Genomic DNA, 16,091 nt, shown 5'->3' with positions numbered 1-16,091 from the left:
GGGAAAATGGAAGACAGAGCAAGGAACAAAAAACGGGTGAAGGAAGAACAGAGGGAGCATGTGAGCTCATGAATGATATTATATTTGTTTATCTGACAGAAGAGTTTGTTGCATAAAAAAATAATACACTACAAAATTCAGCATAATCTGTATATGCATATTGTACTCATACAGAAAACACAAGAGATGCAAGTATGATGGGTTTCTCAGAGACAATGAAGAAAACGTGAGTAAAACATCTGCTAGAAATCATGAAAAATTACCCTAAGTTCCTGGAACTGTCCCAGCTCAATGTCAGGGCTAGAACTGAACTCATACCATTTCATCCTGACCCTTCCTTCTTCCCTCTATCTGGGTTCATGAAGGGACAAGAAGGGAGCTGTGACAAAGTCAGTTGAGGTCTCAGATATGGGTAACTGGAAAGCACTAATATCATTCTACCTTTCTAGGAGTGCAAACACAAAGAATGTGAAGTGCTCAAATTCTGCTGTAACAAAACCTCTGTAAACACCTCAAAATCTTGCATTAACAATTTCCACAGAAAGCATGAACTGATAGCTGAACAGCTATGAGGTTAGATTCAGGATGAGTACATTATCTAGAAAAGGATGCATGTAGAATCACAGAATAGTTTGTGTTGGAAGGGACCATTAGGGTTCATCTAGTCCAATCCCTCTGCAATGAGCAGGGACATCTTCAACTAGGTCAGGTTGCTCGAAGCCCTTGAGTGTTTCCAGGGATGAGGTATATACCACCTCTCTGGATGACCCTTTCCAGTATTTCAACATGCTCATCATAAGAAATTCCTTTCTTATATTTAGTCTGCCCTCTTAGTTTAAAACCATTACCCCTTGTTCTGTCTCTACAGGGCCTACTAAAAAGTCTGTCCCCATCTTTTCTGGAAGCCCACTTTAGGTACTGAAAGAATGCTATGGGTCTCCTCAGAGCTTTCTCTTCTCCAGACTGAACAAGCCCAACTTTCTTAGCTTGTCTTCATAGGAGAGGTGCTCCACCCTTCTCATCATTTTCATGGCCCTCCTCTGGACCCACTCAAACAGGTCCATGTCCTTCTTACGCATTGCCTTCTTGCCCTTTAGTTTGACCAGCAGGTCTTGACTCAGCCATGAGCTTCTTGCAGATTTCTTAAATCTGGGGATCAAGTGCCCCTGCATACTATGGAAAGTGTCTGTCCTGGGTTCAGCAGCAGCAGTCACTTTTTCTCTTTCTTAGTAGCTGGTGCAGTGCTGTGGTTTTGACTTTCAGCCTGGGAATAATACTGATAAAGCTGATGTTTTCAGTTGCTGGTCAGAATGTCTACCCTATCAAGGACTTTGTGAGTCTCATGCTCTGCTAGAGAGGAGGGGAAGCAGGGACGGGACACCTGACCCAAGCTAGCCAAAGAGGTATTCCATATCACAGCACGTCATGCCCAGGGTGGTAACTGGGATTTTCCCAGAAGGGCGCGTCCTCTGCTCTGTCGGGCTTGTTTTCGGCAGGTGGCATCATATTCTCTTCCCTTGTTATTTCTATTATCATTATTATTATTGGTGGTAGCAGTAGTGATTTGTGTTATATCTTAGTTACTGGACTGTTTTTATTGCAACCCGTGGAAGTTTCATTCTTTCGATTCTCCTCCCCATCCCTCGGGTGGGGGGGGGTGGGGGGAAGAAGTAGAAACTGTGTGGCTGACTTGCTGACTAGCTTAAACCAAGACAGTGTCCTTCAAGATCTGCCAGCTCTGTTCTGCTTCCTTGTCCCTGAGAGCAGTTTCCTAGGGGGTCCTACTAATTCTTTGAGCAGCTGGAAGTTTGCTTTCCTAGAATTGAAGGTCCTGACTTTACTCTTGCTTGACCCATATTCCTCAGGACCGTGAACTTCACCAGTGTGTGATCACTGCAGCCCAGGCTGCCTTCAATCTTGACATCACTGATTAGCACACTTGTGTTGGTGACCATCAGGTCTGGTATTGCAACACCTCTGATAGTGCTATTACCTGGTTTAAGAAGTTATCCTCAATGCACTCCAGGAGTCTCTTGGATTGCCTACAGCTCGCTGTGCTACATTTTCAGCTGATGTCAGAGTGGTTAAAGTCCCCTAGCATGACAAGAGCCTGCAAGTGCAATGCTTTCTGTAGCTGGAGTAAGAAGTCTCCCACTGATCAGGCAGCCTGTAGCAGACACCAATCACAAGGTCCCCTTGGCTGCCTTGGTCCCTAGTGCTTGCCCATAAGCCTTCAACCTTCTCATAGCTATAATTCAGAGAAGAGCTCTTCGCACTCTATCCATAGACGGCAGTCCCTCCATCTAATTTGGTGGGGTTTATTTTGCACTAATTAAATACAAAGTAACATCAAAATGTCCATAAAATTATCCACTATTTGACTGCATATAACTGAATTAGGCATAAATGAACTGTTTTTGTTAAATCAGTTTTGGGTTGTGAGGTTTGTTTTTTTAAAAATATATATATATATACAAACAATGGTAGAAGCAGATTCATTGGGACACAGAGAATGAAGTTAAGGAGTGTAATACAAGTCATTTATGGCCGCTGTGGTGTTCTCCCACAGTACACAAAGAAGGCATCCACATATTTGTTTGTAATTATTGGGAAACATAGATAGTGAAAGAGTTGGAATTTGATTTTCAGTTACAAATTTTGAACATTTGATGTTAGCAAAGATAGGCAAATTCTTTCTGTATAAAATGGTTAAGTTGTAAACTAAACAAACAGTATCCAGCATTGTAATTTCTGTTTCAAAGCCAACGACCATCCTTCCCCGGCATCATGAATTCGTTACTTTTCCAAGTAGCGATAGAAACAAATTTGTCTCTGCTTGTAGGAGTAGAGTACACTTATCCAAGTTTTCAGAAAATGCCACCTACTTCTCAGAATAGCAAAGAAGCTTCCATTCTGGATTTTTTTTTTTTTTTTCTTTTTTTCTCTTCTTAACAGACATGCTTACTCAGGGCTTATGGGTAGATAGCAAGCTTTACTTTAACTCTTGCTGGAAACCAACTAGTTTGCAGTGATGAGGCAAATATGTTCAAAGTACTTCCAGTGACCCTCCTCAAAATCCTTTTGAAGGACAAATAACTTCTCTGCAAATTGAAACAACTAACAAGTATAAAATACTTCAAGATAAAGAACTGCCACCTATCCATGATTTTTAACAAATTTTACAGCCATGCAGCTTAGGCAGCTACAGCAACAGCCCAGCTATAATATAATAGGATCTGAGATATCATTTTGAAAAGTAGTAGACATAAATGTTCAGTTTAGGCTACAGTGTTTTACACCTAAAGAAAGCATAATTAAATAATACCATGGAGCTTATACTACTTTTAAATCTGACTTATACTGACATAGTGCAGGTGAATTCACATATATTATGTCCATATTAATATATCAGTAACAAAAATAAATTAAAATACTTTATATTAAATCAAGGTTTCTGTGTGTAGAAGAGTCTTAGGAAACTGCTGTGAACAGAGAATCCTAATGATTTTCCCTTTGTGGAGTAAATCTGTCGCATAGATTGCACAAACATATTTCTCTAGCTCTTCCTGGATTTGAGAAGAAATCACTTCATTTTCCAGGTTTTCCATTTGGATAGAAATTACAATATAAAATACTTAATAAGATATTCAACTGGCAGAGAAGTCTATTTCTCTTGCTGACTAATGAAAAGCATACTGTCTCAGAAGTTCATGCCATATACTGAGGAATGAAATATGCAGGCAAGAAGGAACATTCTTATGTGGTATTACCAAGCACACATCTAACTCTGCAAGTATACTCTCCAGGGACCAGAAAAGGATCCTCTGAATTGCGAAATCAAAAATAATGGCAAATTTTCAGAAACTAAGATACTTCCACAAATCAAAATATATATTGAACCAAGCTCACAATTATAATAAAAAGTGAGTCTCAACTTCATTATGGAGAAGATGTTTTTCTGTAATAAATTGTTCAAAACTTCTTCAACATTTGTATTTTAGAGCTGTAACACTTATCACTGGAGTCATATGCTTACTATGTTCTTTCTTGTCAGGAAGCATCTTTTTCACTTGTAAGTTTATTTTGCTCAATGAGTCATAAATTAAAGAACTTTCCAGAGGAACACAAAGAATGATGGTTCAAATTTTATAATACATCATGCATTAGAATACCAAAAGGCTTCTACTGCAGTTTAATGACTCATTTTGCAGCTGAATAGGAAACGCCAGCTGATGTACACTAAAGTTAATAAGGACCTGAAGGAGCTAAAACTGATACTTAACTTCAAGTATCATTGGTACTCACTGTAAAGAATTGTGCCATTAGGAGCAGTTGTTTTCACTGCCAAGTACAGAGTCGTCAGATTGCTTGTTTCCTGCCCAGATGCAGTCCTGGTCTCAGATACAGATGTCAGAGAAGGTAGCTCCAAATAAGAATTTCCAGTGAAGGATGGAAAAAACAGTGCTGTGTCTGTAATGAATAACCAAAAGATAATTTTATTAAATTATTACAAAATAAAGTGATAAAATAAAATATAATCAGCAAAGCATGCTTAAAAATATTAATTCTTCTGCATACCTGTGAATAGTGCAATCAACTACATTATTTGCAAAGCATGCATATACATTTAATTTCAAACATTCAAGTTAAATATGCAGAAAATGAAAATGTTCTAGCATCTGCATATTGCCAGAAGCATAAAGAGCATTTTAAGAGGGACTACTCTCAGAAGATGCAAAGTTTGAAAGATTGCCACAATTTTTCATCTTTACAGATGTGTTTGTGCAGGACTTTTGTCCCATGACATCCCTGTGAAGTACCTTTGGTTTATAGTTGTAGACGAGAAACACAGGTTTTCATCATTTTGGCGATACTCAAATATTCTGGGTTTGAAATTACGATGAGGATGACATTGGGTGGTATATACATTATTCCATTACACTACTCTTGCCTTGCAAATGAATACTCATAAGAGAAAATTTTTAACTATGAAAGCTTAACATTTGCAACATTTATTGCATTCATTATCTTTGTCAGTATGTTTTGTATTATTTTGGTTTTGGTGTTTTTTACCCTGTAGCTGTGATAATAATAACTACTCAAGTAAGAAGAAAACAGAGTAGAACCTATTGAGGTTAGGTGGAATGTCTTCCTGATGCCTTAAGCATCCTAGTTAAACAATACTCCTTGAAGACTGTCCAAATTCATCACTAGGGATATAAATAAAGAATGAGGAATGAGAAAAGCAGCCTGAGTTCAGGTAATATTTTTGTAAACAATTTTTAATTGAATGAATTAAATCTATACAATGGATTTGTGCCTGATGATTACAAATAAGCATGACTACTACGTGGATTTTCTTTTTTTTCAAAATTTTTATTCCCTTTATTTGTTGTTTCTTTATGAAATCTGCCCCTGTTTTATTCTTTGCAGCTTTTATTGGATTCAAGGAGAAAGAACAAAATGCAGCCCATAGTTAAAGAAATGCATGTTGAAGGGATTCATTAAAAAAAAACACCACCACAATATGACAGCTCAGCTGTGCTTTCTATGTCCCATAGTGCAGAGGAGGAAGAGGTTTGGGTAGCCACAGATCCTGCAGGGAAGAACTTCCTAGCCTCAGGAAGCATGATCTGACATCATCTCTTCAGGGAAATTTACCCATGAAAACTCTCTAAATCACTTTTCCAGAGACAATCTTTACTGTTAATCACACTATTTTGTTTTATCTTTTGTAACTTCGATCATAACAACAACTTGTTTTTAAGTAATAAATAATAAAAAAATTAATTCTGAATGAAGCAATGCACTAATCAGAACACAATTCCAAAAGAAGGCCTGGAGAGGAAATTGTAATTCAGTGGCAAGTATTAGATAAGCAAATAGCCCAGTATATGGCAAGACAGTGTAGCATGTAGAAACCCTAGCATCCCAAGCATACCTGTAGCAATATCCATTAAGTCTAAATATTTTTGTCTTCTATCTCGCATATACTGGAAGCACCTTTTAAATACCCTCAATATTTGTCAAGCAACATGAAATTCTTTTTCAGTATTGTTGCATTTGGCAAAACTAACAAAATCTAAACGCCATTTTGAATCACTTTTCACATCTCATCTTTTGTCCTTAACAGAATTTATACATGCAGCTAACTTTAGACCCAGAATTTGAAATTCAGTAACAGCAGCAAACAGTTTGATAACAGGGAATAGGCTGATGCAATGAAAATAGCTATTTGCAGCAAACTGCAGCCTCACACACAGCATTATTCTTCTAAAGATTATCAAGATCAATCAAATGACACAGTATTTTTGGAAAAACTTAGCAATACCCTTTCACAGATTTCCTTAAGATATGCGTTAGGAGTTAACTGATAGTGGAATGTTGCTATCAAAATTGTAAGAAATCCATAGACAAAAGAAATGCCATAATTAAAAATGAAGATCTTGTCAAGTTCCTGATAACTTATACACATACTTATAGATCCATTCCATATGCCTATGTTGAACAGTAATTCCCTCACATGGGATTCTAAGGAAGGTGACATTCTATGTACCATAAGAAATCGCTGTCTCAAACTTATTAATGTTTTCAATTTATATGTATAATTGGTAATAATCGACAGTGAAAAGACAAATTATGTTTAACATGTATAAATAGTACATGAGGATGGTTACTATGAACTCTTTCTAAAAATTAACAAAATAGTAGCCTTGAAAGAAAAAAACATAAACTGTGAAAAAACTTGGAATAAAAAATAACTTTTAGGAAAAAAACTGTGGAAAATACATGTATCTACAAGTAGCACCTATACTAAGATAAAACCATGGTTCTGAAAAATCGGTTGCTTCTTGATGTAGTTAATTGAGTCTGTGTATTAAGAGCCTAAAATGTAGGTTTGTGATGAAATAGGTAGAATAGTACACGCAAAGCTACTTGTCTGGAATCACTTCTTTCATTCTACTGAACTCTGAATTAGCAAAAATTGACATCCCATGAAGCACTGATCATGGCTGCACAGTACTAGGTTCTGTGAATCAGAGCGAAGGAGGGCATATGCTGAAATTCAATAAGCTAATTACATACTATCAATGCCAGCTACAATGTGTGTATAAGACTTATTTTATAAGATATGTTTTCTAGTAACATTTACAGTTCTCCATATTTTAAGATGGTTGTTGGTAATAAGTGATTCCATACTTCATTTATTTATTCTCTCCTGGTGCCACTATCTACCAACTGTCAGCTCTGTCCACGACTCCAGTGGACTCTTCTACTAAGGCAGTGGTCTCCAAAGTGGAGTGCATGCATCCCAGAGGGTACACAAGACAATTTGCTGGGGTGCAAGAAGAAAAATATTAGAACTGCAGTAGCACATATATGTAATTTATAAATAAATATATTTATACATTAGTGTAGTGACTTCAAAAATTTTTTACTGATGGGGTGTACAACCAAAATATTCTAGAGATTGCTGCACTAGGGAAAAATTGACAGGCAATAGGGACTTGCCAACTATGTCTCCCACAAGAAGGAAAGGGAACGTAATGGAGTAACCAGCACAGTGATTCTGTAGTATGGAGAATTTCTACAAAGAAATTGCATTATGATTCTTCGACCTAAGTTTTACCATTTACAGAATGTAACTTTTTGAGATATTAACTGTTACTGCAACTAAACAGTGACAAATATGACACTATACCAATAGAGAATAGTGAGAAAAGTAGAATGATACAACTAATCAAGTCCATGCAGTACTTTTAGACTCAGAACATGTCCCTGTTTCAACAAACAAAATGGCTTAATAAACTTAGGACATTCTCTGCATACAAGCTTTATCAGGAAGCAACATAATACAATGATAAACAAAATGAATGTATAAAAAGATTAAGTACAAGACATAATTAATGTAACAGGTTTACAGATCTCAATTATAGTGGAAGAAATAAAAAACCCAAACTAACATCATTTTAAGGGTAAAAAGGGAGACTGGAAGTAATTCAAGATATAATACCTGCAAAAAATTCATAACAGAGACTACAGAGTTGAGTCTTCGATTCCCTGAACAGTGCATATTGTTAAGAATTGCATTTTAACTGTTTAACTGAAGGCTCAGATTTTCTGCTGAAATAAATAGATTATCTGGGATATTATTGACTAAAATTTTTATAATACCACATGTGTAAACAAATTTCTATTATGATCCTATTTAACCTTTTCTTAATTAGAAAATAGCAGTAAGGGGAAGAATACGGCTTTATACTACTAGTAAATTGGAATCAATCTGTTTCCACTCCTATCTCTGATTTTCCACTTTCACTGTTTGCATTTTGTGACAAGTTTGGCTTAGTACTGGGTTCTGTTAAATTCTATTGAATTCTACAAAAAATAAACTTTTTAATCTCAAAGATCAACAGCACCAGCCATCACTAAATAAATTCAAATGAGAAATAAATAACACTTTTAATAGTAACAACAAGTAGGGAAAAAAACCCAAAACAACAAGACACCAGAAAACACTGGAAAGTAATGCATTTAACTTCTGGTAGAAGAGATCTGATGAAACATCTGACCAAGCCATCTAAAATCTACATAGTAGATAACTGCTTTGAAAGTCCTTGGTCCTCTCAAATAGCGAAGAGAAATGGAAAATCCTAGGATGTGAGTCTCCTCAGCTTATAGTAAACATTTAAAAAGACCAGGTGAATCATTGCCTGAACCTGCCTAGTTCTCTTCACTTGCTGTAAAGGGACTTGAGGGTTTCTAGTTTAGCTGTAGACATGTACACCAGCAGTATCTGAAGTTAGATGAAAATTCTCACTCTTGATGTCTATGCATCAGAATGAAACGGCCTGCTGGAGGATCTTCTTTAGGCAAAACCAAGTTAATAGAGTAGTTTGGAGTTGAAATGTTAGAGATGTGAACTGACTAGGATGTCAGAAATTTAAGTCAGGGGCTTAAATTCTGAATTTGCTATTTGTATTTTTCAGTTACAGTGGTAAACATTCTATCACAGAGATCTGAAACTTATGGACAGGTTCTGTTCTTGTTCTTCTATTCCATCACTCAAAGAAAACTGTAGAAATACAGATGATAAAAGCTTTGCTGACCAGTGGATCAAATCTTTTCCTTATTACCAAGAATGGAGGTGTTTCCTCTCAGCAGGCAAAAAGGCAGTTTAGGAGCACTATCAAGCGGCTAACTAAAACGTGACTTGCTCTATCCATCTTATGCTCACAGAATATCCCAGGGACCCCAATTTAACTACCTGAGAGTAATGCATTCTTTTGTCTCATGTTCACGGTGTGAAGAAAATCAAAGTGAAATAAATATGATTCAGATAATTCCTAGGGATTATGTCTAGTACATACAAAAACTGACCTGGGTATTTCATAAGGCATCACACACACCTACAATGGTACAGAAATACAATCAGCATTTCCTTAATGACTGTAACTTTAGAAATCTATGAAAAAATTGATTAGCTGAGTTCAGCTGTTTCTAGACAATAAAATATGAAACAAAATAGATTTCACCCTTGCTGCTTTCATTCATTTGTTTCAATGCACAAAAACCTTCTGCTTGCTGTAACTGAACTCCTACTTCACGAGGCAAAAAATCCCAATGGAATAAAATGCAAAAGTTGTTCTTTATCAGGCCAGCTTAGTTCCTTGTTGATAATGCTCTCCACTGTCGACTGGGAGATCTGAATTCAGATCACTGACTTAATCTCTTACTTTGTAGATTGTTGGGGGCTTCAAATGGCAGAAAGACGGTCTATGTAATTGTGAAAACTCAGAGGAGGCACTGGGAGACAACGGGTCACATAAGCAATCCTCAAGAGCAGGACAGAATTTCATTTTCATTGAAGGAAACTGTCATACAAGTGGAGAAGTATTAGCTGAAAAGAGTGTAAAAAATTATAGGCAAATAAAGCAGATGATACCATTAAGTTTCTTCTGATTTTTTTCCATGCAGCCTCGTAACATTCATCTGCAGAGGTACAATGAAACACAGAAGAGAAACAGGGATGATCAAAGTGATGGAATGGCTTCCAGAGTGAGAAACAGACCAGGCCTATTCAACATGCAGATGAAAATGTGAAAAACAAATGACCACCCCATGTCTTGCAATACAAAAACTAGGGGCACTCATGGATAATATACGGTCACAGTCTTGAAAGCCAAAAGCAAATGATTACTAACTTTTCACAGAATGCATATCTGTAAGAAAATACAAGAAAACCAATCCACCAGACTAGGGACTATAATGGATTCACAGCTCAGGAAATCCTAGTCTCACTACCTAAGGGAAGCTGAAGTAATTGTACTTTGGGAAAAGTCACATTTGCTCTGTTTTTTATATCCCTTCCAATTATTTTTGACTGGTTTTGCTCAGACAGGATATTAAGCTAGATGACCTGCTGGCCTGATCCAGCTAATAATTTTTATGTGACTTGTTCTGCTTTCTGTATTACTGCTGAGATTGCATGACAGAACATAAAGAGTTAAGCACACCATTTAACATAAAGGAAATTAATGATTCCATAGTTATCTGAAACATATAACAATTGTCATTACATACTGCCTAGAGATCAAGTTACTCTCTTTGGCAGCTGCACTGTAATAAATAGATCAACCCAATATAAATACTTTATTAGTTTTATTTCAGGAAACACAATTGATTTGTTGATAGTTCTAGTACTCCTTACATACTGAGAAGTTCAAGAATTAGCTGCTTGCCTGACAAAATGGAATTACAGTAAAGCAGTTTGATCTTCATATGCTTTGGGAAATAGGAAGCCACAAGAAGAAGAAATTATTTTCGTATTCCTGTTTAGTAGCCCTAATTATTCCTCTTCTGACCTCACATTTTAGGAGGGAAGAATCACTTTTTTATTTTTTACCTAGACCTTCAGTTGCTGAACACCAATAAAGTTATAACTGCATCAATTTACTGGATATGAGAATTCAGTATTTCCTGCCAACTTCTGTGTATCCTTAAAAGGGAGAAAATTGTCTGCTTCATAGCATGAGATGAAACTTACTAAGTTAATGGCCACAAATGGTCATGCATATTCAGTTCAAGATCTTGTGAAGACAGTACCTCAACAGAAGGTGTGAAAAATAATCAAGAAGTTGGGTGTTGAAGAAATTGCAAGCAATCCAGGGTTATTCAAAACCCAGAAACAAAATAAGCAACTTGCTACCTGCTTTTACTAGTTTTGAAAATAACTCGGTCATTTATCTTTTTATGTTTGATTAGTTTAATCTAAAAGATTTTACTTTAGTCTGCTCCTAAATGTGTTGGATTTTAAAGCAAAAAGAATGTTCCTAATTGATACTGTGCCTAATCAGATGTATTTCACCACCTGCATTCAAAATGATGCATAAGTGCTTAAATCTTTTCCTCAATTTGACATAGAGGAAATTGGGAAGCTATTATCTAATATTTCTTTCAAGCTCAACATATTTGAGAGAAAATATGATCTTCCTGCAAAAACACCAGAGTTTTATCTATTAAAAAAAAAAAAAAGTCCATCTTTTTATAGATAGGAGGAACATGAACGTCTTTTATATCTTCATTTATATTTTTCAATCTCTTCCAATTACAGGAAAAAAAAAATTAAGGTAACTTTGAATATCAAACCTTAATTTACAACTGGAGTTGTCGTGATGCAGTATTATATTTGATGTTGAAAAGCGGCTTGCTTTTAAGGTCACTGTGATGCATACTATGGCAAATTTTAATGAAGCAAGGACTTGCAAAAATCTTTTGAAGTTCACTCATTAATATATTTGTTCTGTAAAGTATCACAGAAAACCTACTTAAACATGAGTCTTCACAGTCTTGATTCAAGTCTAAAGAACTGGTAAAAGGAGTGAATGAAGTAAAGTATTGGTTTTCAGGGTGAAAAAGGCAGCTGTCAGAATTCATTTGGAAACTCCGACTTTTCATAAAATGTTGGTCTACTAGAGGTCATGTATTACTCATTGTAATAGTAACCGTTTAGTTACACTAATGAATGCAGCTCAATAGCTTCATTTTCAGTTGGTTTACAGTGATTGCCAGATAATGTGTACATATTTTATTTGTGTATTTGTAGTTATTATGTCTATCAAAATTCTAAGGCCATCTTTTTTTCTTTATGAGATATCATATATATCGATGTATTTTTACATTTAGGCTGCGTGGAGACCTCATAGCAGCCTTCCAGTATCTGAAGGGGGCCTACAGGGGTGCTGGGGAGGGACTATTCATCAGGGACTGTAGTGACAGGACAAGGGGTAACGGGTTCAAACTTAAAGAGGGGAAGTTTAGATTGGATATAAGGAAGAAATTCTTTACTGTGAGGGTGGTGAGGCACTGGAATGGGTTGCCCAGGAAGGTTGTGAATGCTCCATCCTTGGCGGTGTTCAAGGCCAGGTTGGATGAGGCCTTGCGTGGCATGGTTTAGTGTGAGGTGTCCCTGCCCATGGCAGGGGGGTTGGAGCTAGATGATTCTATGATTCTATGATTTTCAGTCCCTTCTGTTTTGAAATGAAATTCAGTATGTTTCCTAGGATTTTGCAAGATCTCTAAACCATATTGGAACATGTTATAGAGGTCTTTATGCCTCTCTTTATTTTGACACACAATAATTTGTTCTCAACACATTCAGTGTTTCTCCAGAAAGCTGGTTGTATTTCCTTATCACAAAATGTTTTTGGGCTTGGTTTTGTTCATTTGTTTGAATTCTTTTTTCTGGTGAGTGTTAGTGTATAAATATGCATTTTTAATAAAAAGAAAAGGAAACAGTAATGTGTCTGCAGATAAATGGGCAGAATATTGTCCCACAAAACAGATGGTGAACAGCTACTGGCACACAAAACCAGAGGAAAAAAACTCAAAAAAACCTCAGGACTTAAGAACAACATCATACTAAGAAAAAATAAGAAAATTATACAAGTAATGCTACAGCAAAAGTAAATATGTGGTATTCAGCAGAAGATTGGATTTCAAAGGCAATTTCATAATGTAGACTCTCATTTACAAAACTAATTAGGTGGTTGGACAATAAAATCCACAAAGCTAAAACAGAATTATAAAAATAAATGCTGTATTTTGGCAGAAGGATATTAAAACCACAAACAGCAAGTTCAGCAAGAAGTCCTAAATTGTTGGACCAGAGAGTGTAAGCTTTTCTACTTTATAAGCCTGGAATGAATTAATTTACTAGATTCTATTTCTTACTTAAAATGAATCACTGGATCGATTGCAATGTTTTAATTTGTTTAAATTGGCATCTTACAGTTTTCCCTGAGACTCGGTTTTGGGGTGGGATATGCTTCAATACTGTTGCTAGGTATGATAACAGCCTGAGATTAGCCAGTGACATTGTCTACAAGTGAGAATGACAAAGGTTAGAAACAACGTGAGCATAAACATTGTTAATTTCTACCTTGTCAAAGTGTGCATTTTTAAGAGGAAGCATGAAAACCACAAAATAGGAATACAAAAGTAATTTCTTCTCCATTGTCCATTTATAGAAACACCTTGCCATGGCTTCTTTTGGGAATCATGTAGCTAAATCTAGAGTTTGGTCAAAATAAAAAATCAACAAATAACAGAACATTTATAACAGGAGAATATTTACGGTCTAAAATTATCAACAAATTGAGTTGGATTAATCTTCAGTTAGTATCAGAAGAAGAATTAGAAAAGCAGGCATTTCAATGTATTTACTCTTTCTTCTGAGGATTCACAAACCAGTAATTTTCTGGCTCCCTACAGTTTTGATAACATAATTTATTTATTTTTAGCCAGAATTTTCTGAAGAACGTGAAACTATAAAATGAAAAAGCATCTCCATTCCCTTCCTTCATTTCCAAACATTTGCTACTGTTATATTAGGAAGTACCAAATTAGAAATATCACTTACATATAATGATCATTTAAAACATTTGCAGTAGACCGTATCTAACATTGAATGGTCTTAGAAAAGTATTTTCCAATTGATTTTTTAGGCTATTTACTGTATTAATATTTAATAACAACAACAACAATAATATATCTGAATCACAGTAACTTTGGTTGTTATTTTGACAGTTAGAAGACAGCAACATTTGGAGGAAGCAGGAACATTTGCAAAAAGGCATGTTCACTTAATCCCAACAGCAATAATTTCAAAGTAGTTTAATTGGGCTCAGTGTTGCAGGCACACAACCAGTTTAGTCACATGAAATTGCAAAAGACTATTATAAACAAGTAAGCAATATTATCAGGTTATCGAATGCGGAGGCCAACTGAAAACCCAGAAATGCACAATCACTTTATTTTTTTATAGTTCTTTATTTTTAGCAACCTTATTCTGCCAAGTTGCAAATTCAGTACTGTCTGACATTACCTTAAATGAATGAGTAATTTTATTGTCTTTATGTTGACTGTCTTGGCTTTAAGTGTAGTACCATCACTTTCACCTTCCAAAACATAACCAGTAGAAGAGCCAGAGGAGATAGATGTTCAGTATTAGAGCTTTCAGCTCACGTTCTTGCTTTTTTCCACTGATTTGATGTCATAGTGATGTGGTAAACCCCTGCCCTGGGTGTAGGCGAAACGAAAAGTGTAACTGTTCAATTTACCTGTAGATTGCCTGCTGTGTGCAAACTGAAGTGTGGATTTTCAGACTGTAGCATTGAGGGGCCTTTGAACAATCTGATCTGGTTAAAGATGTCCCTGATCATTGCAGGAAGGTGGGACTAGATGACCTTTAAAGGTACCTTCCAAACCAACCCACTGTATGATTCTGTTATTTTGTCAAAGCAGAAGTGACTGAACAGTAGACAAGAAACTTATTGCCTTGCCTTAGCTGCTGCATTTTGGGTCAGTGTAAGTCTGCCCTGAGAAAAAAGAAAGAGGGGGAAGACTGCTTCCCCAAGGAACAGCTGAGCAAGCTCTGTGTGGAGATGGAAAAATCCTTCAGCATGGCTGTAAACACAGACATTCCCAACTCCATCTCTTCTCACCCTCCATTCTGCCTGCTCAAAGATGCCTGACAAAATTCAGCCCCAGAGATAATAAAAAAGTCTATGAGAGTTTCAACAAACTTAGGAGACCACCCTTCTGGAATAGATGCTTTCAATCCCTTTTAGCCTCTTTGTGGTAAGGATCTGACTTTCATCTATACAAAAAGTTACTTTATTCTAATTTTGTGGTTTATGTTCTATGTGACAAAGATGCCTTTCATGTTTTGGGGTGTTCTCTCTGAAAAGAGAGGAAAACAATATTTCAACTTTAGGTTGTGGTTTACTTAGGAACCTGTTGAGTGATTAGTACAGACTAAAAGCTCTTATTTCAGAACCACTCCAGCTACTACAAAATACCACATGCCTATTGATAGTGAAGCATTACACATCATCTACCATAATTTCCCTTTTGTTTAACTGTACAAAAATAGATTTTAGCATTAATGTAAAACCTTTTGTATTGCTGTAAGTAGGTCTACTCAAACACAGTGTTGATTTGATTTACAGCATTAGTTTGTAAATATACTTAAATAAATATACTCATATTAATAGAAAGGTGGTCAATGAAACAGCAGATAATAATTTTACCCTACAGAAAAATACCTGTAGACAAAAATTTCATTTTCTCCCTGTCTTTACTGCAGACTTCAAACACATTATTTTCATGGTAAGCAAAACTTCTGCTTGATAATAATTCAAGTCCAAGTGGCCAAGCTACATCACCAGAATATGATTTGCAAAATACACTAAGTGAAGTGACACAAATGCTGGAAAGCAAGTGACAAATTATTTTCCAGCATTTGCCAAAATTTTAGAAATACTTTCTTGTATATATACATATTTTTAGAAAGGATCCCAGCAGGAAAAGAATCTTCTCTTCCAGGCAAGAAAACAAATGCAGCAACATTTGTCATGTATTTAAGTAATCCTTGCACCTGAAATGCAAAAAAGAATTTGTAAACCAAGGTATGTAAGCAGCAACAGATCTGTAGTATACCTAGCTTGATCTTGAAAAAAGCACAGTAACTATTAAAAAGTTGATGCTGTCTGATGAAAAGAACACAAACTAGAAGATATATGAAGGTT

General features: G+C 35.9%; 1 protein-coding gene across 1 annotated transcript in view; it reads right to left on the bottom strand.

Moving 5' to 3' along the window:
- Positions 1-16,091, bottom strand: part of EYS (eyes shut homolog) — a gene marked incomplete at its 5' end in the record, with an annotated part of 835,842 nt that overhangs the window by 149,712 nt on the left and 670,039 nt on the right. The window contains one exon of the mRNA XM_080615919.1: positions 4,302-4,470. Within this exon, the coding sequence (XP_080472045.1) occupies positions 4,302-4,470 (169 nt within the window). The remainder of the gene's footprint in view (positions 1-4,301; positions 4,471-16,091) is intronic.

This window comes from Psittacula echo (genome assembly GCF_963264785.1).
Source record: "Psittacula echo genome assembly, chromosome: 4".
Lineage (NCBI taxonomy): Eukaryota > Metazoa > Chordata > Aves > Psittaciformes > Psittacidae > Psittacula > Psittacula echo.
This window is presented reverse-complemented; position numbering and strand designations above follow the sequence as displayed.